A 24,548-nucleotide genomic window follows, 5' to 3' on the forward strand; every position below is an offset into this window, starting at 1 on the left:
TTGTGAAGTTGTGAACCTTGAAAGTTGACACTGAAACTGATCACCGACTCCCAACTTTTAAGTCCCGACTCCCGAGTCATCGGTTGAAACCTGAAAAATATTTTAAGGAAATTTTTTTTCAAATTTAGCAGCTAGCACTAAATACGCCTGCGGCTCTGCAAAGTAGATACTACTTGGCGTAGCTGTTCTTAAATTCTTAATGACAATTGATTACTCGCGAAGTGGCCAGTGTTTGTATCTCTGCTTCGGCTCGCCTCGCTCTCAAGAGCAGCACAGATACTCTTTGTCCGTTGGCGGCTACTAGCGCATTTGAGGAACTATTGAAGAACCCCTTGCCTTGCCCATTTCTGATCATTCCCTATTTGGGTCTCCTGCTCTACTAGTGCTTGTAATTGGTTTTGTTCGTAATTGCCCTTCCAATCTCTTCTCCAGCAATGGGCTTCTGCAGTAACTAGCCGGGGGTATCGCGCAATGTGAAGCTAAGAGCTACACCTTCACCCCGCCCATGGCCGCCACATGCCAGGCAAGGCGCTCCAAACCATCAGGAAGCTCTCCGGTTATCCCTTTCAGGAATGGCAAGCCCCCAAGCTACCCTTCCAGCACCGAGCCCGCTGCACGATGGGTATCCAAGGAGCCCATCTTGAAGAAGCCTCCCTACTCCAGTGGACTCGATGATGGTGATAATATTGAGCAAAGGGTGGCTTGGGACTGGCAAGCAAGGGAATGGGCTCCTGATGACCCCCCTATCAATCAGCTAGCTAAGGCAGATCCTCTTTCTGATGCCGATGCAAAACAATTGATCATCGGGAACGGGAAGTCCGCCATTGTTGTCAGACAGCCAGTGCTGAAAATTGGCAGACAAGGGGGCTGGGTCAGCGAGCTCGACAGCAATTTGATCAAAGATGGTGGAGCAGGTCGAGTAAAGAGGAATCCCCCCACAGTTAGAGGAGGCAGAAGAAAGGGCTTTTATGTTACCGACTTGCAAGGTAGGCGCAAACCCTCACAGAGGGACCTTCTTCTCCTTAGGAAGGAGAAGAACACCAGAAGGCGTCCTGTAGACAAAGCTTCATTCCTGAGGGACAGGGAACTCACTCCAAGGAGACATTCGTTCCTGATTGACGAGGTGCCATATGCCTCGTATATGCGAAGTCCAAAGACAATGCTCTCCAATCATAAACTAGGCTTTGTCTCTGATGGCCCACTTAACCATTATGCCAATGTAAGTGCCAAGAAACAGGCTGAGATGCTATTGAAGACCTATGGTTCTGCAGTCGAAGCAGAATGCGATGATGACAGTGATGACACTGAGTCATTCCATTCGGAGAGATCTGCATGTGGAATGCCGTGGCATTGGCCAGGCAGTCAGCGCTTGCGGCAAGATGCACAGACAGATTCAGGAGGTGGTTGTTTCCGAGTTCCAAAGAGAACCGTTCGCAGGAACAGATTGGGTCACAAGTTCAGCTCTAAGAGATCGGTGTCTTCTTTTGATTCAGACTCTGAATCAGCTCCTCTAATGACTGATCCAGAGCATTTCCATGAGTATAGTGAGGAATTTGCGGCCTCCTCTGTGGAGCTAAGTAGTGAGACACCTCATTTGGCTAATGTGGGTGAGTATCAGTTTAAAAGATATGGCACTCTTGACTCTGGTTATTGCATGTCCGGAGATCATGAGGATGTAAGGTCAAGGAAGCCAAGTGTAGCTAGGAAGCATAGAAGTTTGAGTCAGAAATACCGCCCAAAACTTATCAAGGATCTCATAGGACAAGCAATGGTGATGGAAGCCTTGTCTAATGCAATTTTGAGGGACAAAATAGCTCCTGTCTATCTTTTCTATGGTCCTAGAGGAACAGGGAAAACGACAGCTGCCAAGATCTTCACGTGTGCTATGAATTGTTTGTCCATAGAGGAGTTAAGACCCTGTGGTCTGTGTACAGAATGCGCCTCTTTTAATGCAGGCCAGAGTCATGATATCAAGGAGGTAGATGCGGCAGGAAACAATGATGTCGAAAGCATGAGGCTATTGCTTTCAAATATTTCACAGGCACCCACAAGGTCACGGTACAAGGTGTTTATTGTGGATGACTGCCATACCTTGAATGCTGAAGCATGGAATGCCCTGTTGAAAAGCCTGGAAGAGCCACCAAGTTTTGTTGTATTCATTCTTATTACCACAGATCTAGAGATGCTTCCTCGCACTGCTATATCACGGTGCCAAAAATTTATGTTTGTAAGAATTAGAGAGTCTGACATCGTGCACAGGCTACGGAAGCTTGCCTTTCTTGAGAAAATAGACATTGATATTGAAGCCCTTCAGTTTATTGCCAATAGATCAGATGGGTCTTTTCGAGAGGCTGAGAACTTGTTGGATCAGCTAAGCTTACTTGGCAACAGAGTTACCTTAGCTGTGGTTCAAGAAATGGTGAGTTTTTGTGTTTTGTTAGGAGTCTTTTTTGGACCCCCTTATTGTTTGAAACAAGAGAATAGGTCATTGTTTCTAATTCACAGAAGGAGCGAAATTAAATAAATGGAGAGAGTCTTCTAGCATCATCTAGGCATACCATTAAGAGAGAGGAGCCATAACGGCCGTGCAATATACTTCCATCTAGGCTGCTGATTGGTGACTTCATGCCCCCTTAAAGATTACCAAAAGTGGGTGGTTTCGAGTCGTAATATGATTGAAACCACTTGGCTGCTTCACGATACGTTTTTTGTCCAATTTTCCTTCTCCTTTAATAACTTGAATTGCAAATGGTTTAACTTTTGAGTTACACCACCACACATTTCTTGAATAGGGAGCTCTGGTAATGGGAACTAGAAGCCCTTCACAGAAATTGAAATACAAGCTGGATTGTTTGTAGGTTTGCACTAGTTCATATTCTTTACTTCTCGTGTTAACTTTATTTTGCCTATTGTCTTTTGTGGTATTATAGGTTGGTTTGATTTCTGATGAGAAGCTCGCTAAGCTGCTAGAGTGGGCATTATCAGCTGATACCGTCAATACCGTGAATACCATTAGAGAGCTTATGGAGACGGGGGTAGAACCACTGGCACTCACATCTCAACTAGCTGTATTGATCACTGACATTCTTGCGGGAAAGAAGAGCGTCTTAGGGAGTACAACCATGAGAGGTATTTTTGCAAAGCTATCCAGCTCCTTATTTGAAGTTCTAGTAAATTATCTGTTAAAAATTTATTGCTTTCCATGTTTCTGTACCTCAGTGAGAGAGGAGCAACAATTGAGGCTCAAGCAGGTATTGAAGATTTTGTCGGATGCCGAAAAGCAGCTACGATTCTGCAGTGACCGGACGACTTGGCTGACAGCAGCCTTTCTTCAATTTTCTCCTAATGAACCTTGCATGTTACCATCATCATCTCGAGGTACAAGTGTTGTTCCTAGTCCCATGACCCTATTTGATACAAGTGAGAAGGAGACATTAGATCCCAAGTCATGGGGGGGTGATGAGAGGTGGGATCCCTCCCTGCCACTCCAGCCAGAAGTGGCGCCCTCATCTCTCCGAGGAGGCCCATGTAGAATTGAAGTTGTTTCCCAAAGGCAATGCGACACTAACAATAATCACGATTCTGGAACTTTTTTTCAAGATTGTGAGATGTCTGTCCCTGCAGCAGATAGGCTAAGAGAGAAAATTCACAGAGAGTCAAGTACTGCAAGCCCGTGTACAATGGACAGCATTTGGAAGAAAGTCGTACAGGGAATTCACTCCAGCATGCCTAGGCAGCTCTTGCAAGAAGAGGGCAAGCTTATCTCCATTGCAGTCAGTGAAGGTAAGCTGAGTCCTGTGACTTATTTGTAACCATGGTATGCATAGGTCAATTAGCTCATTCAGTTCTTGCTTTCTCACTCACGCTGCCAGATGTTTAGACTGTTCGTTGTTATTGTGATGGTAGAGACATTTGACACAATTATCAGTAAGGATTTTTTTTTTCATGTTGAAAATGAAATCTTTGCTTGCAGCATATTCTATTGCCCGCTTGGAGTTTCAGCATCCTGAGCATAAATCAATGGCCGAAAGAGTGAGAACAAGCATTGCACATTCTTTTCAAATGGCACTCGGTTGCCCAGTAGAGTTAGAATTTAGCTTATGTAGTCTGTCGGATAAAGATAAATTGGTCTCCAGGGAAAACACTTCATACGTACAGAGGAATTTAGACATTCAAAACCGGCACAGAAATCTCGTAGATCAAGAACTCGAAGACACCATGAGAGGGAAAGATGGCTCATTTAGAGACTCATCTAGCTCATCTAGGAATATGGCTTCTGCCATTGCTAGTCCTCTATGGCAGAATCTGAACCGTAGGAGGCCAAGACATGGTTTTGAAGCTGAACGTAGGGCAGGTAGTAAAGGAGCTATTGATGTGTTTTCTAAGGATCTTGAGCTCCTTGAGAGGAGGAGGTCAAAAGAAGGGGCAACATGGGCTATTAAGCCACATGATCAGGATGTCATAGACACCATCACAGGAGAGAGGTCAAGAGGATTGATTAAGCATGCCCAGGGAAGAAGTGTTCATGAAGACAATGATCGGGCCGGTAAGGGTATGGATCAAGGAGCAGTTCCTTCAAACATGCCAGAGACTGACATCATGCATGGTGGAGAATATAGCTCGTAAGTCTGCTCTTTGGTTTTCCATGGTCCTATTTACTTACATAGTTGTAATGTGCATTCGTGAGTTTTACACATGATTTTTTTATCAGAGTTGTTCCTTTTTACATTTTGCAGGGATTCAGGGGTCTCTCTAGACAGAGATGACCCTGGGGCTCTTTGTTGGAAGGGGTCTCGAATCAGTGATAGCAAGGTATGGAAAACTTCTTCTCTTTGAAAGTTCATCTTATTTTGCATGAAGCTGGCTTCTGGCAAGGCTGACTGAAGTTTTACAAAAGATCTTGGAGAAACGTTTGTGAAACCTGTCATTTTCTGGAAGCCCAAAATTTCTACAGACTACCTCTGTAGTTCCATATACTCTATTGACGTTTCAAGTTTCGAGTAAGCCATGGGTTCTCTAGCACATATAAAATGTGTCTTACTCTGACATGTGGAAGTGTGTTTTGGTGTGCATGTATTTTTGTCAATGTTTATCTTCAATTTTTTTACGAAACGGCTAGGATGACGTTTCAGACATGGACCAAAGCCTCCTGAAACCTCTGCAACTTGTTTCAAAAGTCCATGGCTACTATGCTTGTGTGTATGAGGCATTTTCGTCTTTGATTTTGTGTGGAGTATGGTTTATGTGGGTCCAGATACTTGGTAATGTTGAAATGTATTTGAGGGCTTATGTAGATGTGTGTACACTGATGTGGGCTTCCACTGTGATACCCAAGTTGTTAGGTTTTGTGTTGCCTCCTTCAGTAAAGACAATGTCGGGTACTTGGGGTTGAGTGCTTTGAATGGAAAGGTGGTGATGAAGGCGAGTCAATGGGCGGCCTTGAGTTAGGTATGTGTGAACAAGAATCAGTCAAGGGCAGCGAGTCTTTGGGCGGTTGTAGCGTTCATATGATATCAATCCAGCTTTAATCTTCCGTCTCATTGTTTTCATAGTGACAGAAAAACCTATTTTGCGTGTTTGAAACCTTGAAACTTGCGAAATGTTTCTATGAAACCTCGTGAAACGCAAAGCCTTCCAGAAACAAGTTTTCAAAGTTTTTGTTTTGCAATGTATACTATCTAATTTGGAGCTAGGCAATGCTTTTGTTGTTTTTTGTGAATCAACCCCCCCACCCCCCCTCCCTCTCTCTCTCTCTCTCTTTATGTTATGTTGTTATTTTTGTTACTCTGACTTTGTATCAGATCCACCACATTGTAACTTTCTGGTCTCATAGGTCACTTTGGCCTTTTGAAGACGTTAATATAACATTTCATTTCTCTCTCACTTTACAAGTCTACTTCCTTTGTTAAATCATATGTTGTTGTGTTTCTTATTTAAGCTTTGCTCTATTTCATAGTTTAATTGTGAACAAATGAACATGTACCTAGTACCATCCATATTGAGATCCCCTTGGGGAATGATAATTTTAAATTGCCTTGATAGTTTATAAATGCATTCCTATTTATGTAGTTATGTACATTTTGTGTATGTGCATGTGTACACTATGTATATTCATGTATACATACCTGCAAGCGCATATAAGTAGATATTCTATACGGATGTTGATATAAATAGCTACACATACATACATATTACAATAGAAAGTGAAACCTTTGTTTCATTTTTCTCTTGCTTTGAAATGAAACGTTTCAAAACCTTGAAAGTTGAAACGATTGAAACCACAAAACTTTCATTTCACTCTGATTGTCTTTGTCTTCTTTTCACCAAGAAGTTATGTCTATTGCTTTGTTACTAAGCTTTTGTTCTGCTTATGCTGATCACGTGTAGTCAAGTCTAAGCCACGCCATCACCAAGACCTCATAGTTAACCACTGTAGAGGCTGATGTCAAACACGAACGCCCCTTGGTTGGCACATTTGCACTTTAAGTACACGCTTGAGTGTCAATATTTGGCGATCCTACTAGGGAATTATTAGAAAGCTTCATCAACAAGTAGGTTTAGTGCAAAGATTGTAAGAGAAGTGTTAGGTAGCTGTTCAAGCCATTTACTTGACACGAGATGTTTGACCAAATGAAGGAGAGTAGGCTAAGGAGCCAAGGATGATGTTAAAGTTGATGATGAAGCGTAGAGTTAGGGAGAGAATGCAAAAGAGAGAAGAAGGAGAAGAAGAGAGTTTTAACGACGTAGGAAACCATTCCAAGAGACCTTAGAGATCTATCCGAAGAGGAGAGTTGAACTCAAGACCTGTTATTGAGAGAGAGAGAGAGAGAGAGAGAGAGAGAGAGAGAGAGAGAGAGAGAGAGAGAGAGAGAGAGAGAGAGAGAGAGAGAGAGAGAGAGAGAGAGAGAGAGAGAGAAATGAAATGAAATGTTATATTAACATCTTCAAAAGGCCAAAATGACCTATGAGACTAGAGCGTTACAATGTGGTGGATCTGATACAAAGTCAGAGTAACAAAATGAAATAACAAAATGATAAAATATAAATACTATGAAATTCTAAATTGGTAGGTGTGAACTAAGCAGCTAGCCGGGATAGCTAAATCACAAGTCACAAGAGATCCAGCATTGGTCGCTGGCGGATCTCATCAATCTCCTCCATGGTCAGCAGTCTGACCGGTCGTCTTGCATATCGGGCCAAAGTGATCCAAATCCTCTGATGTAGCCTCCGTCGATGTTGTGTAGTCCTCCACAATCGTGGGCATCTGGATCTCCCCAGCGCAGTCGCTCGGTCGATCAGTGTGCCTCTGGTGTGAGGCGACAAGATCTGCTGTGGTAGTAGCTCCTCCGGGTGTTGAGTGTCTGCTCTAAAGAAGTCTGTGATGTGTCTTTGAGACTGGTTGGCCTCTCCTCTCATCAGGTTCTCTCTGTGTTCGCGCAGCTCGAGCAGAAACAAACCCAGGCATCTCTGATCCTCGTACCTCATGACTTTGGAGAGTGGTCTAAAGCCCTCTCTAAACATTAGGAGATTTCGGAGGTCATTTGGAGGGCCTTCTAAGAAATTCTATTCCTCTCTTTAGAAAATGTTCTTAAAATATACTTGCACTTGTTGCGTACGTCCAAAAGGAAAACTGAACACTCTGAAAAGTGAACCTAACTTTTCAAAAATCCTTCAAAACGGTCACTTTTTCATTCAATGCGTGTGTTGTTTTCATGGAGTACACGACGCTCATTCAATATAGCTTTCGTCATCATTGAAATTAAAAAAATCACAAAATTATCAGTTGGTGTTAGAATTTAAAGTTTTTGATATCGCCAATGCGTTCAAAATGACCAAAAACTTGAAAAACGTCTATCTACTTGCCTCATTCTAATAGCCAAAGAGGGACAAATTATCAAAATACCCATAAAAATGAGATTTTGTCTCACGGCCCGCGGAGGGCCACCTGGAAAATTCCAAATGGCCCTCCGCGCGCTGTGAGACAAAAAATAAAAAAAGTGGATCACAGCGCGCAGAGGGTCATCTAGAATTCTCAAAATTGTCTTTCGCGCGCCATGATCCAAAATCCCCAATTTAGGGGTTTTTGGCGATTTCTCCTTCTTCGGGTGTTAGACTGAGGCAAGTAGATGGGCGTTTTTTAGGTTTTTGGACGTTCCGGATGCACTGGCGGTGTCAAGAGCTTCAAATTCCAACACCAATTGATAGTTTTGTGATTTTTTACAATTTCAATGATGACGAAAGCCATATTAAATGAGCGTCGCCTACCTCATGAAAAAGACATTTGCATTGAATGAAAAGGCGCCCGTTTTCAAGGACCACTGACACCTTTTTGATATTTTTCTTAATATCAATCTTTTTTTCTACGTGACGTAAGCTCTTCTTTCATTGGAGGAGCGCTTTTTCCTCTCTCTTCTAAAAGGCCCTCCAAAAGACCTTTGAAATCTCCAAATGTAAGCAGTGGAAGCGGCCTCGTATCTCGTAGTAGACGGGGTAGTGGCATGTGTAGTGTAACTTTGTCTCAGGCTCCATGTCACACAGGGGTCATGGCTTGGCCTCTGTCGGTACTCCGTTGTATCTCTTAGTCTCGATCCACAGCTGGTGTGAAGATGTGCGTATCTGGCCAATAGCACACCGTATCCCATGAGACAAGTGGGTGTCCATGTATTTGGGCCTCGTCACAAAACCGTTCGCCGTAAGCTGGAGAAGATGCTCTCTGTAGAAAGCCATCTTCGTGTCCAACTCCTGTGGTGGCTGTGTCAATGTCCTCCTGATGTCTAGCTGAGTCAGGTCCTGGCGGTCCCAAGATCTCAGTGTATGGTCATCACCTGAAGCGGAATGGATACTTTGCGTGAAGGTGATGAGCATGGAGGTGGTGAAGAAAAATTTTCCCCACCAGGAGGACTTTGTTCCGACCCTCCCCCTTCCCCATCTATGCCACGGGTTATACCAAATCCTATGGAGGCTTTGGTCATGTTGATGATGGACATGATGCTACAACAAGAGGCGCAACGTGCTTTGGATCGCGAGCGTTAAGAAAAAAAGGCAGCCTTGGGATTGCGAGCACGAAGAAAGAAAAGCAGAATTGGATCGTGAGCACGAAGAAAGAAGGGTAGCCTTGGTGCATGAGCGTGAGCAAGCGTGCTTGGCGGCTGAAGAAAGAAAAGCAGAATTGGATCGTGAGCACGAAGAAAGAAGGGTAGCCTTGGTGCATGAGCGTGAGCAAGCGTGCTTGGCGGCTGAAGAAAGAAAGGCAGCTATTGAACTTGAGCGTGAGCAAGCAGGCGAAGCCCAACGCATAGCGGCAGAAGACAGACGAGCGGCCTTGGAATTAGAGCGTGAGGCGTAGAGAGACCAACGCATGCAAGAGTTGGTCCTATAGGTACTCACCTCGAAGCCCAAGCCGATCAAAGATGTGGGTAGTTCATCAGGTAGCACAAACAGAGATCCAGACTCCAACAATCCTATCACTGAGAAGTTGACATTCAGTAAGTATGACGGTAAGATGGATGCTAATGTTATTCATTCTTGGTTGCATCAATTTAATGCTTATCTTGCGACAACTAAGAAAACAGGAAATAACAAAGTTTTGACAGCAGCCATGTATCTTGCCAGTGATGCCATTAATTGCTATCAAGCGTGGCAAGAGGCACAGTTGGCCGCTCACCTAGAGGAAGCCGAGGAAGGTGAGCCCCTTTCTTTCAATTGGGCCAACTTCCAAGACAAGCTCAAGGCGCGGTTCATGCCACCTTAGTACCTACCGCGGTAAAGGAAGATTGGCGCAATCTGAAGCAAATGGTATCTGAGTGATGTCCTTTTCTAATCGTGTTTTGTAGCTTGGCACCCAATTATGCAAATCACGGTCTTCCTGTGCGGAGTGACGGTCTAGTTGCTAGACACATCTGTGTTCTCTTTTCTTCTCAGTGCTTTGTGTAAAGTTAACAGGTAATTGAATTAGTTCCGCCCTCTAGTGTGTATAGGCCGGTTATAGATACCTGGCACCAAATCTATCAAATGATCCTCAGGCCTCTTTGGCGGCAACCGAGACGGTAATGAATCAAAAAAACAATCAGTAAACTCTCGGGAAAATGCTGACCTTTCTTTATCCAACATAGATAAATTTGACTGACAATTATCTAGAAACATCACATGCAAAAATCAAGCGCGCAAAAAGATGATTCTTAATTACAAAAGTGATAGTTAAACCTGATACAATAGTGATAGTCTCCCCTTTAAGCTTTACATCCAGTATGTGAGTTTTGCCCCTACGTTGAAGGGTGATCTTTTTGTTGAAGACATCAAACACTCCATGTATACGAAACATCCATCGGATTCCCAACAGCGCATTGCATCCTTCTAGTCGCATGATCGCATGATATAAAATTCCTTTGCGTCCACATACGACTGGATATGCAGACGCAGATTTCCAATGGTGGGAATAACACACTCTGAATGACCATGCGAAACCTGCCTCTGCCATCTCTCAGCTTTGATGTCCAACTTGATAGCCAACTCTGGTGAGAGAAAGTTTGCCTTAGCACCTTGATCAACGAAAATAAGGGTTGTCTGATCCCTAACTTCACCCCACGCCCTGCATAACTCACTGGCATCTTGAGTTTGGCTTATCACCCACCATATCTGGCACTAACTCGGCCGTCGGTTCGGACTTCTTCCCTTTCTTGGTCTTTGTCCTTTGAGTCAGGTGGCCTCTTTCTTTGTGGACAATCTGCAGCAAAATGACAGGCGGCTTACAAATAAAGCATTTGTTCTCAGCCATTAGGGCCTTCTTCTCTTCGAAGGACTTGCGCACAAAAGGCTTCTTATTCTCCTTCTTAGCCTGTCCTTCAGACATCTCGATTGAGTCCTTAGCTTTCTCTGCCTTTTCTAACCCGTGAGATGCTGCAGGAGCTGCTTTTGCAAAGGGCTTCTTTGCTGAAATTTTCTTTGCCCGTCCCCCCTTTCACATTGCCCTGAAATCTATTGTCTTTTCTCTTCAACAAGACATGACCAGTGTTGGAAACTTCGATAAAATGAGTAAGGGTAGCCACTCTGTTCTTTGTACAGTAGTTTCTAAGCCCTTTAGGCAGCCCACAACAATACTTCTCAATCTACTCTGTCAATGGAACGAACTTGTAGGAAGTTAGCATAACTTCCGATTGTATTCCTCTTGGCTTTTGCAAGTAGCCGCAGTGAGTTGGTGCCAATCTGCCATGGCATCGACTTCAAATTCATATGGCAGCCACGCAGATGTAAACATTTGCTTGAAGTAAACCCATGTGGCGTGTGTCTGTTCTTGCATCAACAACGTTGTCCACCATGAACGCACATTTCCTTTCAAGAAGGTGGCAGATTTCAGAGGCCTCTATAAAATTCCCTCTTGCATAAGCCATGTCAAAATGTTGGACGAAAGTGAGAGCCTTCGTCTTGTCCTTAAATCCGCTGACAGTATCACACTTCACAGCTGCCTCACCTTATTTATATGGTTTTGGCTTTTCCAGCATTTCCAAATTATCATAGCGAAGTGTCTGCAACTTGGGTACAACGGTGGGGATCATCTGTGCCCCATGGCCATCGACATTTTGGTTCCCTGGTGCTATATTTGTCTACTGCTCGAAAAAGCCAACCATACCAAAAACGGCATGCGGCATCCCAAATTGGCCCTGATTGCACTAAAACCCTTGTTGGAGGCCAATATTACCATACATGGGGTTTGACATCATGCCTTCCATACCCCCAAAGACTGTTCCTGGCATGTACAGCTGGTTTCCACGCGCATAACCAACCATGCTTTGAAACATAAATCCACTCCCGAAATTCTTGGGATGTACTGTGGATCGTGGAAAAACCTGATGCATAGCCTGGAAAGTAGCTCCGTGTCCATTTAATGCAACATTTGGACTCTGAAAGGTGGCTGGCTGAACTGGTAAAGCCTGTGGAATCAACATCCTAACCACTTTTTTGTAGACAGAAGGAATTCTCAACTGACTCCGCAATATGCGAGTGCTCCCTGCCCTGTTGGGACGCATAAGGGACCTGGGCCTGAGCCTCGATGGGCTCTACTGCATGAGAAAGTTGCCTTGTCTGCTGTGACACTGGTGGAGCTTGCAGAAATTTCATAAACCTAGGATTCTGCACCAAAACAGGGAAAGCACATTTACAGCAACAACCAAGTGTGTCTTGAACGCATCCTTGTCTAGTTGCCCAGTCATAAACCCTTCAACTTGTCGAGCATTCACATCAACAAAAGGTGTAGACAGTGGTGGCCGCAGACCCTCGCCAACCTCAAACACTGGAGGAAACAGTCTGTCTGTCCTGTGAAGAGGAACCCTCTTCCCTGGTGTCATTCGCGTTTTGGCACTTTCCTTGGCATTTTGGAAGCTTTCCAGTACACGTCTATGACACTTTCCTTGGCATTTTGGAAGCTTTCCAGTGAGATGCAAGTCAGTTTCACCATGCTGTACTTGCTTGTTTTGTCACTGTTAGGTGCCCATAGTCTTGTCTAAGCATCCCAAGGCCTTCCCGGGGCTCCCCTGGTGATTTCTTGCATTTTAGGTGCAAAACCTTAAATCTGCAGAAAAACACAGCAGGCTGTAATTTTCTGTTTTGGATCGTTTTGAGTTAAGCGAACATGTTTAGGCATATCTCAAATGCTCCCGCACGCAATGGGACAGTTCCGCTTTGAACCGGACGAGTTTCCACACGTGAAGACTCTCCTTTTTTGCAATCCTTCATGATGGAATTGTGCGTACTTGTGGGGCATTAGCAATTAGCTAACCGGGTTCTTAAACAAAGGCAAACATGCATAAAACCCCCATAATGGTACATGGTCATCTGAGAAGCCCAACTAGTGGGGCATTACCATACGTGCAAAGGGTAGAGAGAGATGCGCAAAAACAAATTATCGCGCTACATGAGACAAGGAAGAAGGCAAGCTTTCCATTAAAGCTATGATCACGTGCACCCACTACTCACAAACACACTGTAGTCAACAATGAGCTAAAAATTCAGCCCCCTCTCAATTTTGGGCGCCCTCTCTTGGGATAAGCTTCTGGAGTGTGTGTGTTGGCCTGCAGGTTGCTCTCCTACTACCATGTGTCCAATTTGCCTCTTTTGAGTTAATTTCCTAGTACTTTGAAGTGAGCCTAGCCAACCTTTTACTGCTTGAATTTTAGTGTTGATTGGCTTGACCAACTCGTGGTGACCTGGCCTTCACTGCTACGGGTGAAACTCTTGGCCATCGGCCGTTTCACATTGGCCATACAATGTCTGGGCATTTGTGACTTCAAAAAGAGCATCCCCAAAATTAAATAAAAAAGGGAATGAAACGAACAACTAAGGTTAGTGGTTGTCACAGCCTCGTGACAAGAAAACTGCTTCATTGGAGCCCGACACGACTCTTCATTGGTTGGTACAATTGTAGTGACCAACCAGGTGCTTTCGGCTACTATGTGGTACATCACGTCTTGCTGAATCTTCTCGAGCTCTTGTATTAGCCATCTCGAGAGGTTGATCAAGAGCTTTTTGTGGTCAAGGCACGACACCCAGTAAGCCCGGGCCAAAGTGTCTTGGTACGTCATCACCTTACCATGTTCTCAGGGAGGGCTGGGATCATCGAACTAGCACGACAGAGCAGAGCCCTCCTGGGGAAGCTCTTCCAACGGAGGAGCCTTGGAAGGAGTTGTTGCTACACCAGCTTCGTGCCCGAGTCCCTCATACGGGCGGTCCTTGGAGCCCGACCATCAAGTGGATTTTTACAGGGATGCTCCGAGTTGGCCTAAGTAGGACCTGGGAGGACCGCTTTGCTGCGAGCCTGCTTAGGTCCTGGGATAGGTGCGGAATGGCTTGGAGCAACACTAGTCACATGCATGGAGGAGCACTTAAGGCACCACAGATTGCATAGTGCTGTTTTGAGAGGATCCGAGTTGTGGGCATCTGTGGGAGGACTAATGTCATAGATCTTGACCCGGCAGATCTTGAGTGAGGACATTGGCGGCTTTAGGCTTAGGAGAGCCGCCCTTTGGTACGAGTGTAGTGGGACCTAGGAGAGTGGACTGATCACCGAGGGACTCCTTTCTTTCAATACACTGCTCGTTTGGGGCGACACATACTGGCAATACGGAGCGAGGCTCGCCCTGCTGCAGCACTTCACTCACAGGAGAAGGGTCTCATAGCCGAGTGCTTGTCACGATTCCGAGAGCGGGTTAGCAGGAAGTCGGGGAGAGTTATCATCTTTGAGTGGCTAGTTGCGCATAGAGCTACTGCAGCTGGGAGTTGGTTTGTACACAGCGGCTTCTCGACTGCATGTGCAGCTTGTGGCCACCCTTTTCAAAGTCAGCGTCACTGTTTGTGGGATTGCCCCTTTGCACAATAGGTTTGGCTTTGGATTCTTCGGTTGATGCCAGCACGTTCCACATCCCGACAGTACACTTGTAGTGTTGCAGCCTGGTCCACACTCTGGGGGTCAACGCTCCATTTTGAGATGGCTTCTACCAGTAGGATGATATTGGTTAAAGGGGGTCGACCTACACTTCAGCTTGCCAAAGAGCTCATCCCCCAGGGTTGGTGCAATGATAGAGAGTGGTGTTGGGAGCTCATTTGCAGCTTGACACTCTTGGTTCATCTGGCAGGCCCGCTGCTTTTGCATCTTCGAGGCTCGCCCTGTCCCACCGGGAGAGATTGTTCGTGACATGTGGCTGGAGTTGATTCATACACTTAGGGGTCGGTTTGAGAGACTTCAGGGCAGCTCCGACCGCATGCAGGAGTGGCCCGAGGATTTCTTGCGGCTTTGGCACTTGGGGTCTTTCTTCAACATGGTTCAGGGTGTGCCTAGGGGCTACCGACGACCAATGTGGTTGTAACTTGTTTCCTCATTGTACATACTTTGTCTTCTCATTGGGAGAGTCCCCCCATGTTTTTGATGTAGCCCTCTTGCAGATGTTGTTTGTAGCCCTTTGGGGGGTTTTATTAATTAATGGAAGGATCTTTTTCTTGCAAAAAGAAAAAAGGCTCCACAAATCCAAGATCCTATGTACATGCAATAAGATCTGTCCGAGCTGGCAATTACACACCCAACAGATTGCCTTGTGGTGGTATCAGATAAATCGGGGGCATTGTTAAAATGCGTATTTTAGTGGTCTTCTTGGGGTTCACCCAAGGAGATCCTGAAACCGGCTCGTGGGGCAGTAGGCTTTGGCTCTCACCCGAAATTCTTTACTTTAGACACACACACAGAGCACTTTGTAAAGGAAACATGCGAGACGGGAATTAACACTTAATCACACACGGCTCGGAAGCTAGAATGCTCCGAGCAGACGTAGACAACTTGTAGGCCCCAAAATTGGCGCCCCTTTCGGTATTTCTTTATTCTTTAGGAGAGTAAATTACAAAGAAGAGTCCTGGGAATCCTTTATTTGTATCGAGCTAGGTACCACCTGTTTTGGCCAAATTACAGCCCCAAAACTTGTGTGAAACTGCTGGAACTCTCTTCCACTGGCATAAACCCTCTGATTCCTGCCCAAAAACAGTAAATTCAGCACGCTGTATTTACTGGTTTTTGCCTTGTTTTCAGCCCCAAACAGTTCCCTAACTGTCTTGCCATTGGGGCACGATTCCCAAGGGTTCTGACGTCCGTATGGCTGAAAAACAGTCAATTTTCTGCGCATACACAACGCTGAATTTGCACCTGTACGGTGAGGTTATGACCCTCACCGGTGCCTGCTTTGGAGTAGCAGCTAGCTACCCCTGTTCCTGCTCAAGGAGGCGCTTGCCTCAACACAAAAGCATGAACCCACACAGCTGTACATCAGTCAAATGAAGAGTCCTCTTGTGGGGCATCACATAACTGCACGTAGGGGAGAGAGAGAGCAGTGTGTAGCGTGCAGGGCATCACTCCTAGCACCACACTGTACATGAGAGGGAAAGAAAGCACTCCATAGCTCTTAACCTGTGAACAGGTTCTCAATGAAGCATCCCCCCATCATAAATCGAGCGCCCCCTCTTTTGCCTTTGACCTGTTATGCATCTGTGAACAAATAGATGCAAAAGGGGAAGATTTCCATGGCTGCCAAAACCTGCGTATCGCTGAAAACGCGGCAAAACAGCCTTGTAAACACGCATCTAATGCCTTCCAATGCTGAAAATGAGCTCCTTGGACCTAGGCAAAGTCATGGGAAGCTAAAAAATGGAGAGAAATGGCTGAAAATCAGAGTTATCAGCCTCCAAAACTCCTCCAAAAAATCAGTTACAAAATCTGTTCTCCCAAACTTGGTAAATTGGCCAAAAGGTGCCACTTGGCACTCATGTATGCAATTTCCCTGCATTGGGCTTCCTGCTTATGCTTAAAAATCTCTCAACTGGTGCATCAGTTGACTTTGCAGAAGAGTAATAAAATGTTCTCTTGGTCATACCGAAGGTAATGACACGAACACATGTCACGGCCCAAAATAGCAGTTCCCTAAATTTTAGGGGATGCTTCCGTTGGACTCCCATTGGTTATCTGACCATCTATCCTCATTGGGACCGCATCCAAAAGTGCAATGTGGCCCAACTATCGGATACTTTCTGTTGGTGCTCCCACCTTGACTTTATGCCTTTATTGAGTTCACTTCCTAGTATCCACCAACTTGCTAAGTACGACGGGGGAACCTACATGATCTAGACATCCTTTTACTTTACGAGTTCCAGTGCCGACCAACTTCCCGTCTGCGGATGAAACTACCGTTCACATTGCCATACAATGTCCGACCATTTGCAACTTCAAAAAGAGGGTCTCAAAAATTAAACAAAAATCATTGGAAAGAAACCAACAACTAAGGTTAGCAGTTGCCACGTCCTCGGGACATACCTCCCTCTTGAAATCGCAAACGTCCTTGATTGCATACCATAAATACATGCCATAGATGGTCTTGTGTGGTAAGCACCCTTTTATCATCGCAAGTATCCGCAAGAAAGACTGTCAAAACATATGTACAAATGACTTAATGAGACCTTCATACTTTTGTCAAACTGTACACTGCTGTTGCACTGAATCCATGAGTACATTTGATGTGCTAGCTCTATCATTACCCCTCCTTTGCAGACATTGGGTTGGGGCATACGTAGGCTGTAACCCAAAGGCCTCAAGGTAAAGTTGCAATACATTTGGTGACTCTGACAGTTCATGCTCTTCCATCCACTTTGCATCTATAGGTGGATAGTTCTTGAACTTCACCACATAGCATCTTGCAACCTGTCCCTTAACTTTTTACCTGTGCAAGAGGCTCTTGCCTCTGCAAACGAGCATAATTCCACAACACGGACATACCACCCATGATCAAGGAAGCTCAAATTTCAAGATGATTTACCAATGCGTCATAGAATCCAAGCAATCGCCTCAGAGAATCGACAAGCAGCGTGTCACTTGACAGACCCACATCACTCTCGCAAGAGATCTAGTGGCCAATCTACCACCGTGAGACCTCTCCCTATCTCATCTTGGTTCATACTTGCAAACCCTAAAAACGTAGTAGAAAATCAGCCCTAATTTGACCACTTTTTAGCAGGGCGTACATGCGGAATTTCTTGTCTGTCCTGTGAAGAGGAACCCTCTTCCATAATGCCCTTCCCTTTGTCAGCCATAGTGTAATCCCGCGTTCCTGTACTCGTGTCTTTATCCAAAACAACCGAGGCTCACTCTTTGAGGAAAAAGTGATTGATGTCCCGGCAATGGAACCTTGAAACCGGCTTGTAGGGCGGTAGGCTTTGGCCTTCACCCGAAATTCTTTACTTTAGACACACACACACACACACTTTGCAAAGGAAACCTGCGATGGGAATTAACACTCAATCACACACACGGCTCGGAAGCTAGAATGCTCCGAGTAGACGCCGACAACCTTTAGGTCCCAAATTGGCGCCCCTTTCGGTATTTCTTTATTCTTTAGGAGGGTAAATTACAAAGAAGAGTCCTGGGAATCCTTTATCTGTATCGAGCTAGATACCACCTGCTTTGGCCAAATTTCGGCAGCATAACAGCCCCAAAACTTGTGCGAAACCAGTTCCCCTGCTGGAACTCTCTTCCACCGGCATAAACCCTCTGATTCCTGCCCAAAAACAGTAAATTCAGCACGCTGTATTTACTGGTTTTTGCCCTGTTTTCAGGCCCAAACAGTTCCCTTACTGTCCACTGCCATTGGAAAGAAACCAACAACTAAGGTTAGCAGTTGCCACATCCTCGTGACAGATCCTCTAGCCTAATCCACATTCTTTCCCTTATTCCGGGTTTCATGTGCAGTTGCAAGATTTTCCTTGCTCGGAGTGTTTGGGAAATTAGCATATTTAACTTTGCCTTTATCAAAACGTGGAGTATCAGGCACGGTAGAGGCCCCAATAGAGGTTGATCTAGAGTTAGAGACCTCTTTCTCATTGGAAACAGGAAACTGAGGAACATTTGAAGGAGGAGGTTGCAAATTAGGTTCAGGACATTCAGATCGGGTGTGTGCAAATTTCCCACAACAAAAGCTTGAATTTGCAAATTTTACCCATTTGAGCTTGAAGTGGCGTTTCCCAATGAGAGGGTCCCCCAACTTAACAATAATGCCTTCAGGGGTGGGAACATCCGTGTCCATAGCACACAAAACTGATATGTATTGGCATTAAGTTTGGGAGGACATATCACTTTCCCCAAGTGAGAAGCAAGCATCGAAAGAAAGTGTCGCCAGGTGCGTGGAAATCAATTATCTCCACCCATACTGGACACTTGTGGTAGATGAGGCTTTGGTAGTCTTTGGTAAGAGCCCATGGCAATACACGCGTTGTCTGAGTATCAAAAAACAATGGGGATAATTAAAGCAACATATTGCGAGCGTGAGTGCTTGCCAACAAGACTTCATAGAATCCTCTGGCGCCAAAGTAGACCCCTCTGATTGCTTGACATTTTAGAAGGAAATCTACCCACTGGCCCACGTCGCGTGCAATAGGCATCTTACCCAGAAAGAACAAAATAACTGCATTGAGAGCATACTGTGCCACTGGGTCCATGAGAGCTTGGAATGGAATGAGCACCTTGGTGGTGGGTTCCTGACCCTCCCAGGCATCCGGCGCATCCTCAAAATCCTCCAATAAGCAAGCTCGGATTTCACCCATTTCCGAAGACTCTGCGGCGATCTGTTTATTGCGTTTGTAAGAGCAGATGGATGGCGTGGCAGAATCCGTCATGCACTGAAGGGAGATGTTTTGAAAATTAAGCGCACAGAATTTCTGAAGTTCTGGATATGCGCGCACACGCACGCGCGCGTGCGCACACACAGGCAACACACTAGCAGATTCCAGAAAACAAATGATGTATAGAGCAGAGCTATGGTGATGAAATGTGGCTTAAAACTGGTGATATCTAAGGCTACAACTGATAATACAAAATTATGAAGGCTCTCCAAAGAGAAAACGAATGCTGGCAGAAATCACACGGGAGAGAAGAAGCGAAGAAGAAAGCAGCTTGCGCTACACACACCCGGCTCTCTCTCACACTCACACACACACGTGCGCGCACACACATAGACCCCATTAGGAGCAGCAGGAAGAAGGTCACACACACACATGCCCGTACACACCACAAGATGATGATGCTTGCCCACTATTTACCCACAATGCTACAGGTGGAAAAAGATGCTACTAGGAGATTTTCTCTGGTTCCAACTACCTTCTCAAAGAAAAAACTGCTGGCTCTTTATCACTGTCAAGTATTGTAACTCTCTTATGGACTTGCCTAGTTTAAAATCCTTTTTTGGTCTATTCTTTTTGTGTTGAACTTTGTTTTGATACCTTTATGGGATAACTGCATGTTCACATGGAGCTTTATGCCCTCCCTGAAGCTCATCCTTTGTAATCAGAAGGATGTGTTTACTGCTGCTCCCTTAGCCCCTTGCTGCTCTTGTCTTATCTTCTGAACCTGGTTTTGTATCTTAGCTTGGACATGCACTTACCGAATCTGATGATAATGCCTAAAGTTAAGCAGGTTCTCCAATATGGTTTAAATCGTATTCCCTCTTGCTCCGTGTTTTGGAAAAAGTGTGTGAAGAATTGTTTCAGTGATTCTAGAGCTTGTTTCTGAAAAGGTAATTTTCTCACCTCCTTTGCTTGATATGGGTATGATCTAGAAACTCTTCTATGACTATTGTCTGGTTTGGCTACCTAAGAAGTTTGGATATGTTCCTGACATAGATATGAATGTGATTTTTCATAATCTCAAGAATCGTTTTTTGATTACTTGCAGTGATAAAGCCCCGAGTAACCCACTGTTTATTTGTAAAGTGTTTATTCAATCAAAAATTCTAAAAAGGGTTTCTAGCAAGGATTTCTCTCCTTGCTCTCAGGACCCCACCTCTATTGTGAGAGATATACTGCAGAGGATGAACTTACCCTACACATCTCCTCTACCTTCCCTTATGGCTTCATACAAAATCCACAAAGATAGTTTTAGATGGCTTACATGTGGTGCTAAGAGTGCTTACTCTGAGTTATCTTTACTCATGGCTTGTATCTTTAAAATTTTCCTTCCAAAACTAAAGCAGAGAGCAAGAATTCTTAACCAAAAAGCTCTTCTTTGCCATAATCTTAAGATCCAATTTTGGTGGATTGTTGAATCTATTTATGATTGTGTTATGAATCTCCCAACGGAAACCTCCTCTTTCTTCTCAGCAGGTATTAAAAAAATATGTTATGAGAATATTCCTCATGTTGGTGATTTTGGGCTAATACCCCTAATAAATAACCTGATTACTTATGCCTTTTAAACAATGGGATTCCCCTTTTATCTTTTTCAAGTCCTTCCCCACCTTTTTTCAGGATGGGGTTTGCTCAAAAGTCAGATATAAGAATGGGCTCTCTTTTTTGCTTGATGAGGTAATCAACATAGACACGTGGTTAATTAACCACATGTACATCCAATGCTTCCAAACTTTCTACAAACAAGCTAATGGAATCCCAATGGGCTTGGCTTGCTCGTCTATATGGTGTAACCGTTATAGATATTTTGATGACATTCTATGGATGGACTGTCACAATCCGGAGTTCTTTTTGACTAGCTTGAGAATTTGTCCCACTGAACTTATTCTTGAGGGGCAAAAAACAGCAGAGGCTACTTTTCTTAACCTCTCCTTGACTATTAAAAATGGGAGACTGCATAAAACTTTAACCAAAAAAGATACCCTGTTACCTTTTTATCCTATAAGAAAATTTCACAGGGCTAGCAATAGACATAGTAATTGGGCCCACAAGGTTATCCTTTCACAATTGAAACCTATCTTGTTTTGCAATAGCAATGCCCTAAATGCTACTAAAGACATCCATCAATTGGTGACTCCATTTTGTAAAAATGGGTTTGAAAATGCAAAGGTGTGGAGACTTATAAGGCAGGCTCTACATGGGTACGGTTGCTCCATCTTCACCCATGATCCTTAAGATTGCTTGAACCACTTGTCTCTTAATGATGGGCACTTGGGCCCCTGAGAAGGAGCTTAGTGCCCCCTCTCATTTCCCTAGTGTGGGCATGGATGGAGGGATACAAAAATTGAGCCCAAATAACTCATTAATTCTCTACTCTAAGGCTCAGGGACCTTGGACTGAGCATCACCTGACATAAGAATCTACTCTAATCTAGAGAACACCCACTTAGTTTGACTCAAAGAAAAGTTACCCGGAATGGGAACGTGGAACGGGAACGGAAGGGTGCGGAATGGGATGGGAACGGGAGGGAAGAGGGGGGCCCGAACGGGAGCGGGAACGGGGCGGGAACCGTAGACTAAAGGAACTATATATATTATATGTATTTGAAGCTCAAATGTTAGTGGAAAACTAAAAGCTAAGCTTTTGAATTCGACCACTCTAATTAGAGCCATATTTAGGCATGTTTTATGATCTCAAGAGCTTGAGAGAGCAGGATGGAGTTTGACTCTTGAGAGAAAGAGGGAAATGAAGCTTAAGACACGAGAGGATACCCCGTGGCTTGCAACCCCCACTACCCTGTAGTTGTAGTTAGGGTGGGGCTCCACCTCACCACCTTCTTGTGCATGCCTGGCCATGGCTTTAAAGGAAGTCTGGTTCTTGGACTTAGTGCAGAGAGAGACTTATTACTTGAGAGCAGTAGTGCATGACATAATGACAATGGAATTCACAGAGAAGCTTCTCGGTCCTTACTCCTACATACAACCTAGGACAGCTATGGAGAACTCTGCTCAAGTTTTCCCCTTCAAGACTTTAAGAAAAAAAATTTGCACTATGTTTAGAGTTGACATCTATAACATGTGGGTTGTTGACACCTGCCTTCCACTATATAACTCATCCTTTTGTTGTTGGCTGTGATGGTGGCAAATAAAGAAGTCAGCCTTGCACTAAGTGCTTTTGCAAAAAAGAGCTCTACGGGCTTAAGGATGGAACACCTCCCTTTTCTTCCCCTGCTTTGTATTTCAAACCATAGTCATATTTATTGAACTTTGTAGCTTTTCACCCTCTGTTTTATTTCTTAAGTGAAGCCTGCTGATGTATTTAGCTTGCAACCTACGCCCGCGTGCACACACACACACACACACACACACACACACACACACATTTTTTTATATGAAAGTAACTTTTCATTATAGCTCTCCATATTGGTCAATGGTGCCTTCCCAAATGCCAAGAACCAACTATTTGCATCAGCCTCACAGGCATGCACGCAGTTTTGTTTTTCTATGTTTGAAACCAAACTTCTCAAAACCCCGAAACAGATGAAACCATGAAACGTCTCATGTCACACTTGACCTGAGTCTACCCTGCATTTACAGAATCGTTAGAGAAGCTGATCATGCCAGGTCTTTGTGTTGATGTAAGCTCTTGTGCGTATGTGGTGTTGGGGAGCATACATTGATGCCTAGTTCTATAGCCCACTATTGGGTACTGATGTTAGTGAAGTTGTAGTATCAATTTCATTGGATGATGGAACTGTGGGCTATATTGTCATGTGGATGACTACGATGAGTCCACTCCTTTTGTAGGTGAATCTGGGTTTGATGTGTGTTTGTCTAGGCTGAAGGAAAAATCTTTTCTATGTGCTATTGACCATTCTGTGCCCAACTGATCAGGTTCTTAATAATTTGAATATTGGGAACTAGAATCATCGATTTGTACATTGAGCGACAAGTTAGGCTTGTCTGTTTTTGTCTAAGTTGTGCTCATGTGGATTTATATACAAACTCTGTTCTAAAAGTTTTTTCTTGCTAAAATAGTACCACTAAATTAGTGTTGTGAATTGACAAAAGGGGAGGCATCAGGTGAGACGGAGGAGAAGAAGAGGAAGGCTCCTGCTGAGACTAGTGCCATGTGCAAAAGGAAGTGGAACCAAGCGAGAGCAGCATGCGGACACCCATCTCTGATGAGGGATCTTCTCAGCACCCTCTACTGTCAGCTACATCTTACTACTTGCAAGGCATCCTGGAGGCATTTTCTCTTCTCCTATAAGGATAATCAACAACTGCCATGGTGTCTTGCTGATGTATCAGGCTGCTCGGTGAGTTATCCATAGACTTCTTTTTTTTCCCACCACTTACCATTTGTCTATTATTTGGGATTACTGTGCTCTTTGTATGATTAATTATACAGCAGTAATGTATATAGATTGTTTACATTGGATCTGCAGCAGGTTCAATCATTGTATAATATCATTGGAGTAGAATACGCCAGCTCATTTGAAACGAGGTTCGAGCATTTTGCTTTAAGTGTGTCTCTTGTCAATTTGAGGATTCTTTTGAAAGTGATTCAAGGCGTTGGTTGTGTGCTGAATGTGCAAAGAGTAAAGTAGCCTACTCTGCCTTTCAAAAGTGTGTTGACTTGGGCATATTGAGTCCATATTTTGGTATATGGCCTGTTCAGCCTCTATTTCTTTGTGAGGTGCCCAGTATTCCATGATGTCTTACCGTTGTTTGGTAGTGTCACAATGAAGGGCAAGTTAAGCTTCAAACAAAGCCAGTGCTTATGATAAATGGAGTACACATGCATTTCTTGAAACCCTTTTGCCTTCATAAAACCAGCGGTTCACTAAAATATTCAATGAATGTGGTGCCTGCACTCCTTATTGGGGCTTTAAATGCATGCACACTGCTCATTTATCACGGCAATGTACCAAGGACACCATGAGTAAACCTGTATTTTTGAGCTATTATGATATTAGTGCTAGTTTATAGTTTCGAGCTGATGGATGAGAGTAAATCTTGCCTGTGGTGCTGGAAATGTTTTTCCAATTCAGCGCAGGATTGTCCTCACCAACCGCTGGGTGAATGTCCACTCACTCTTTTTCTAGCATGTGCATTCTTCTTTGAATTGGGTATCAACTTCTACATCCTTAGCCTTGGCCCTTGTGTAGGCTTTATATGATTATGGTCTTCCTGAGAATGTCCTACTAAGTTCCCTATATGTCTGATGGAACTTAATTTGGTCGTTTAGCATTTTTATATGATGTTGTAAGCATGCATTATGAAACCCACATACCAGCAAGAAATCGTTAAGAGCATTGACCACTGCTATGCAATTGTCTTCAACTGGAT

The 24,548-nt window shown here is 44.3% G+C and overlaps 1 protein-coding gene across 3 annotated transcripts; it reads left to right on the plus strand.

Annotated features, from left to right (window-relative positions):
- Positions 1 to 142: 142 nt before the first annotated feature.
- LOC147418634 (uncharacterized) lies at positions 143 to 24,271 on the plus strand. Of its 3 annotated transcripts, none has more exons than XR_015187342.1 (7): positions 143 to 2,419; positions 2,931 to 3,129; positions 3,220 to 3,783; positions 3,974 to 4,622; positions 4,737 to 4,812; positions 23,268 to 23,515; positions 23,645 to 24,271. XR_015187342.1 is itself a non-coding variant. In XM_086507364.1 (6 exons), exons 1-6 carry the CDS (start codon positions 506 to 508, stop codon positions 23,379 to 23,381), a joined length of 3,516 nt encoding a protein of 1,171 aa, XP_086363490.1. In that variant the 5' UTR covers positions 143 to 505; the 3' UTR covers positions 23,382 to 24,270. The 3 variants fall into 3 exon arrangements, 1 of the variants encoding a protein (XP_086363490.1); XR_015187343.1 differs by having other exon boundaries at positions 23,648 to 24,271; XM_086507364.1 differs by having other exon boundaries at positions 23,268 to 24,270.
- The last annotated feature ends 277 nt before the right edge of the window (positions 24,272 to 24,548 follow it).

The sequence above is a fragment of the Adiantum capillus-veneris genome, chromosome 30 (assembly GCF_014529385.1).
Source record: "Adiantum capillus-veneris isolate H3 chromosome 30, ASM1452938v2, whole genome shotgun sequence".
NCBI classification, from domain to species: Eukaryota; Viridiplantae; Streptophyta; class Polypodiopsida; order Polypodiales; family Pteridaceae; genus Adiantum; species Adiantum capillus-veneris.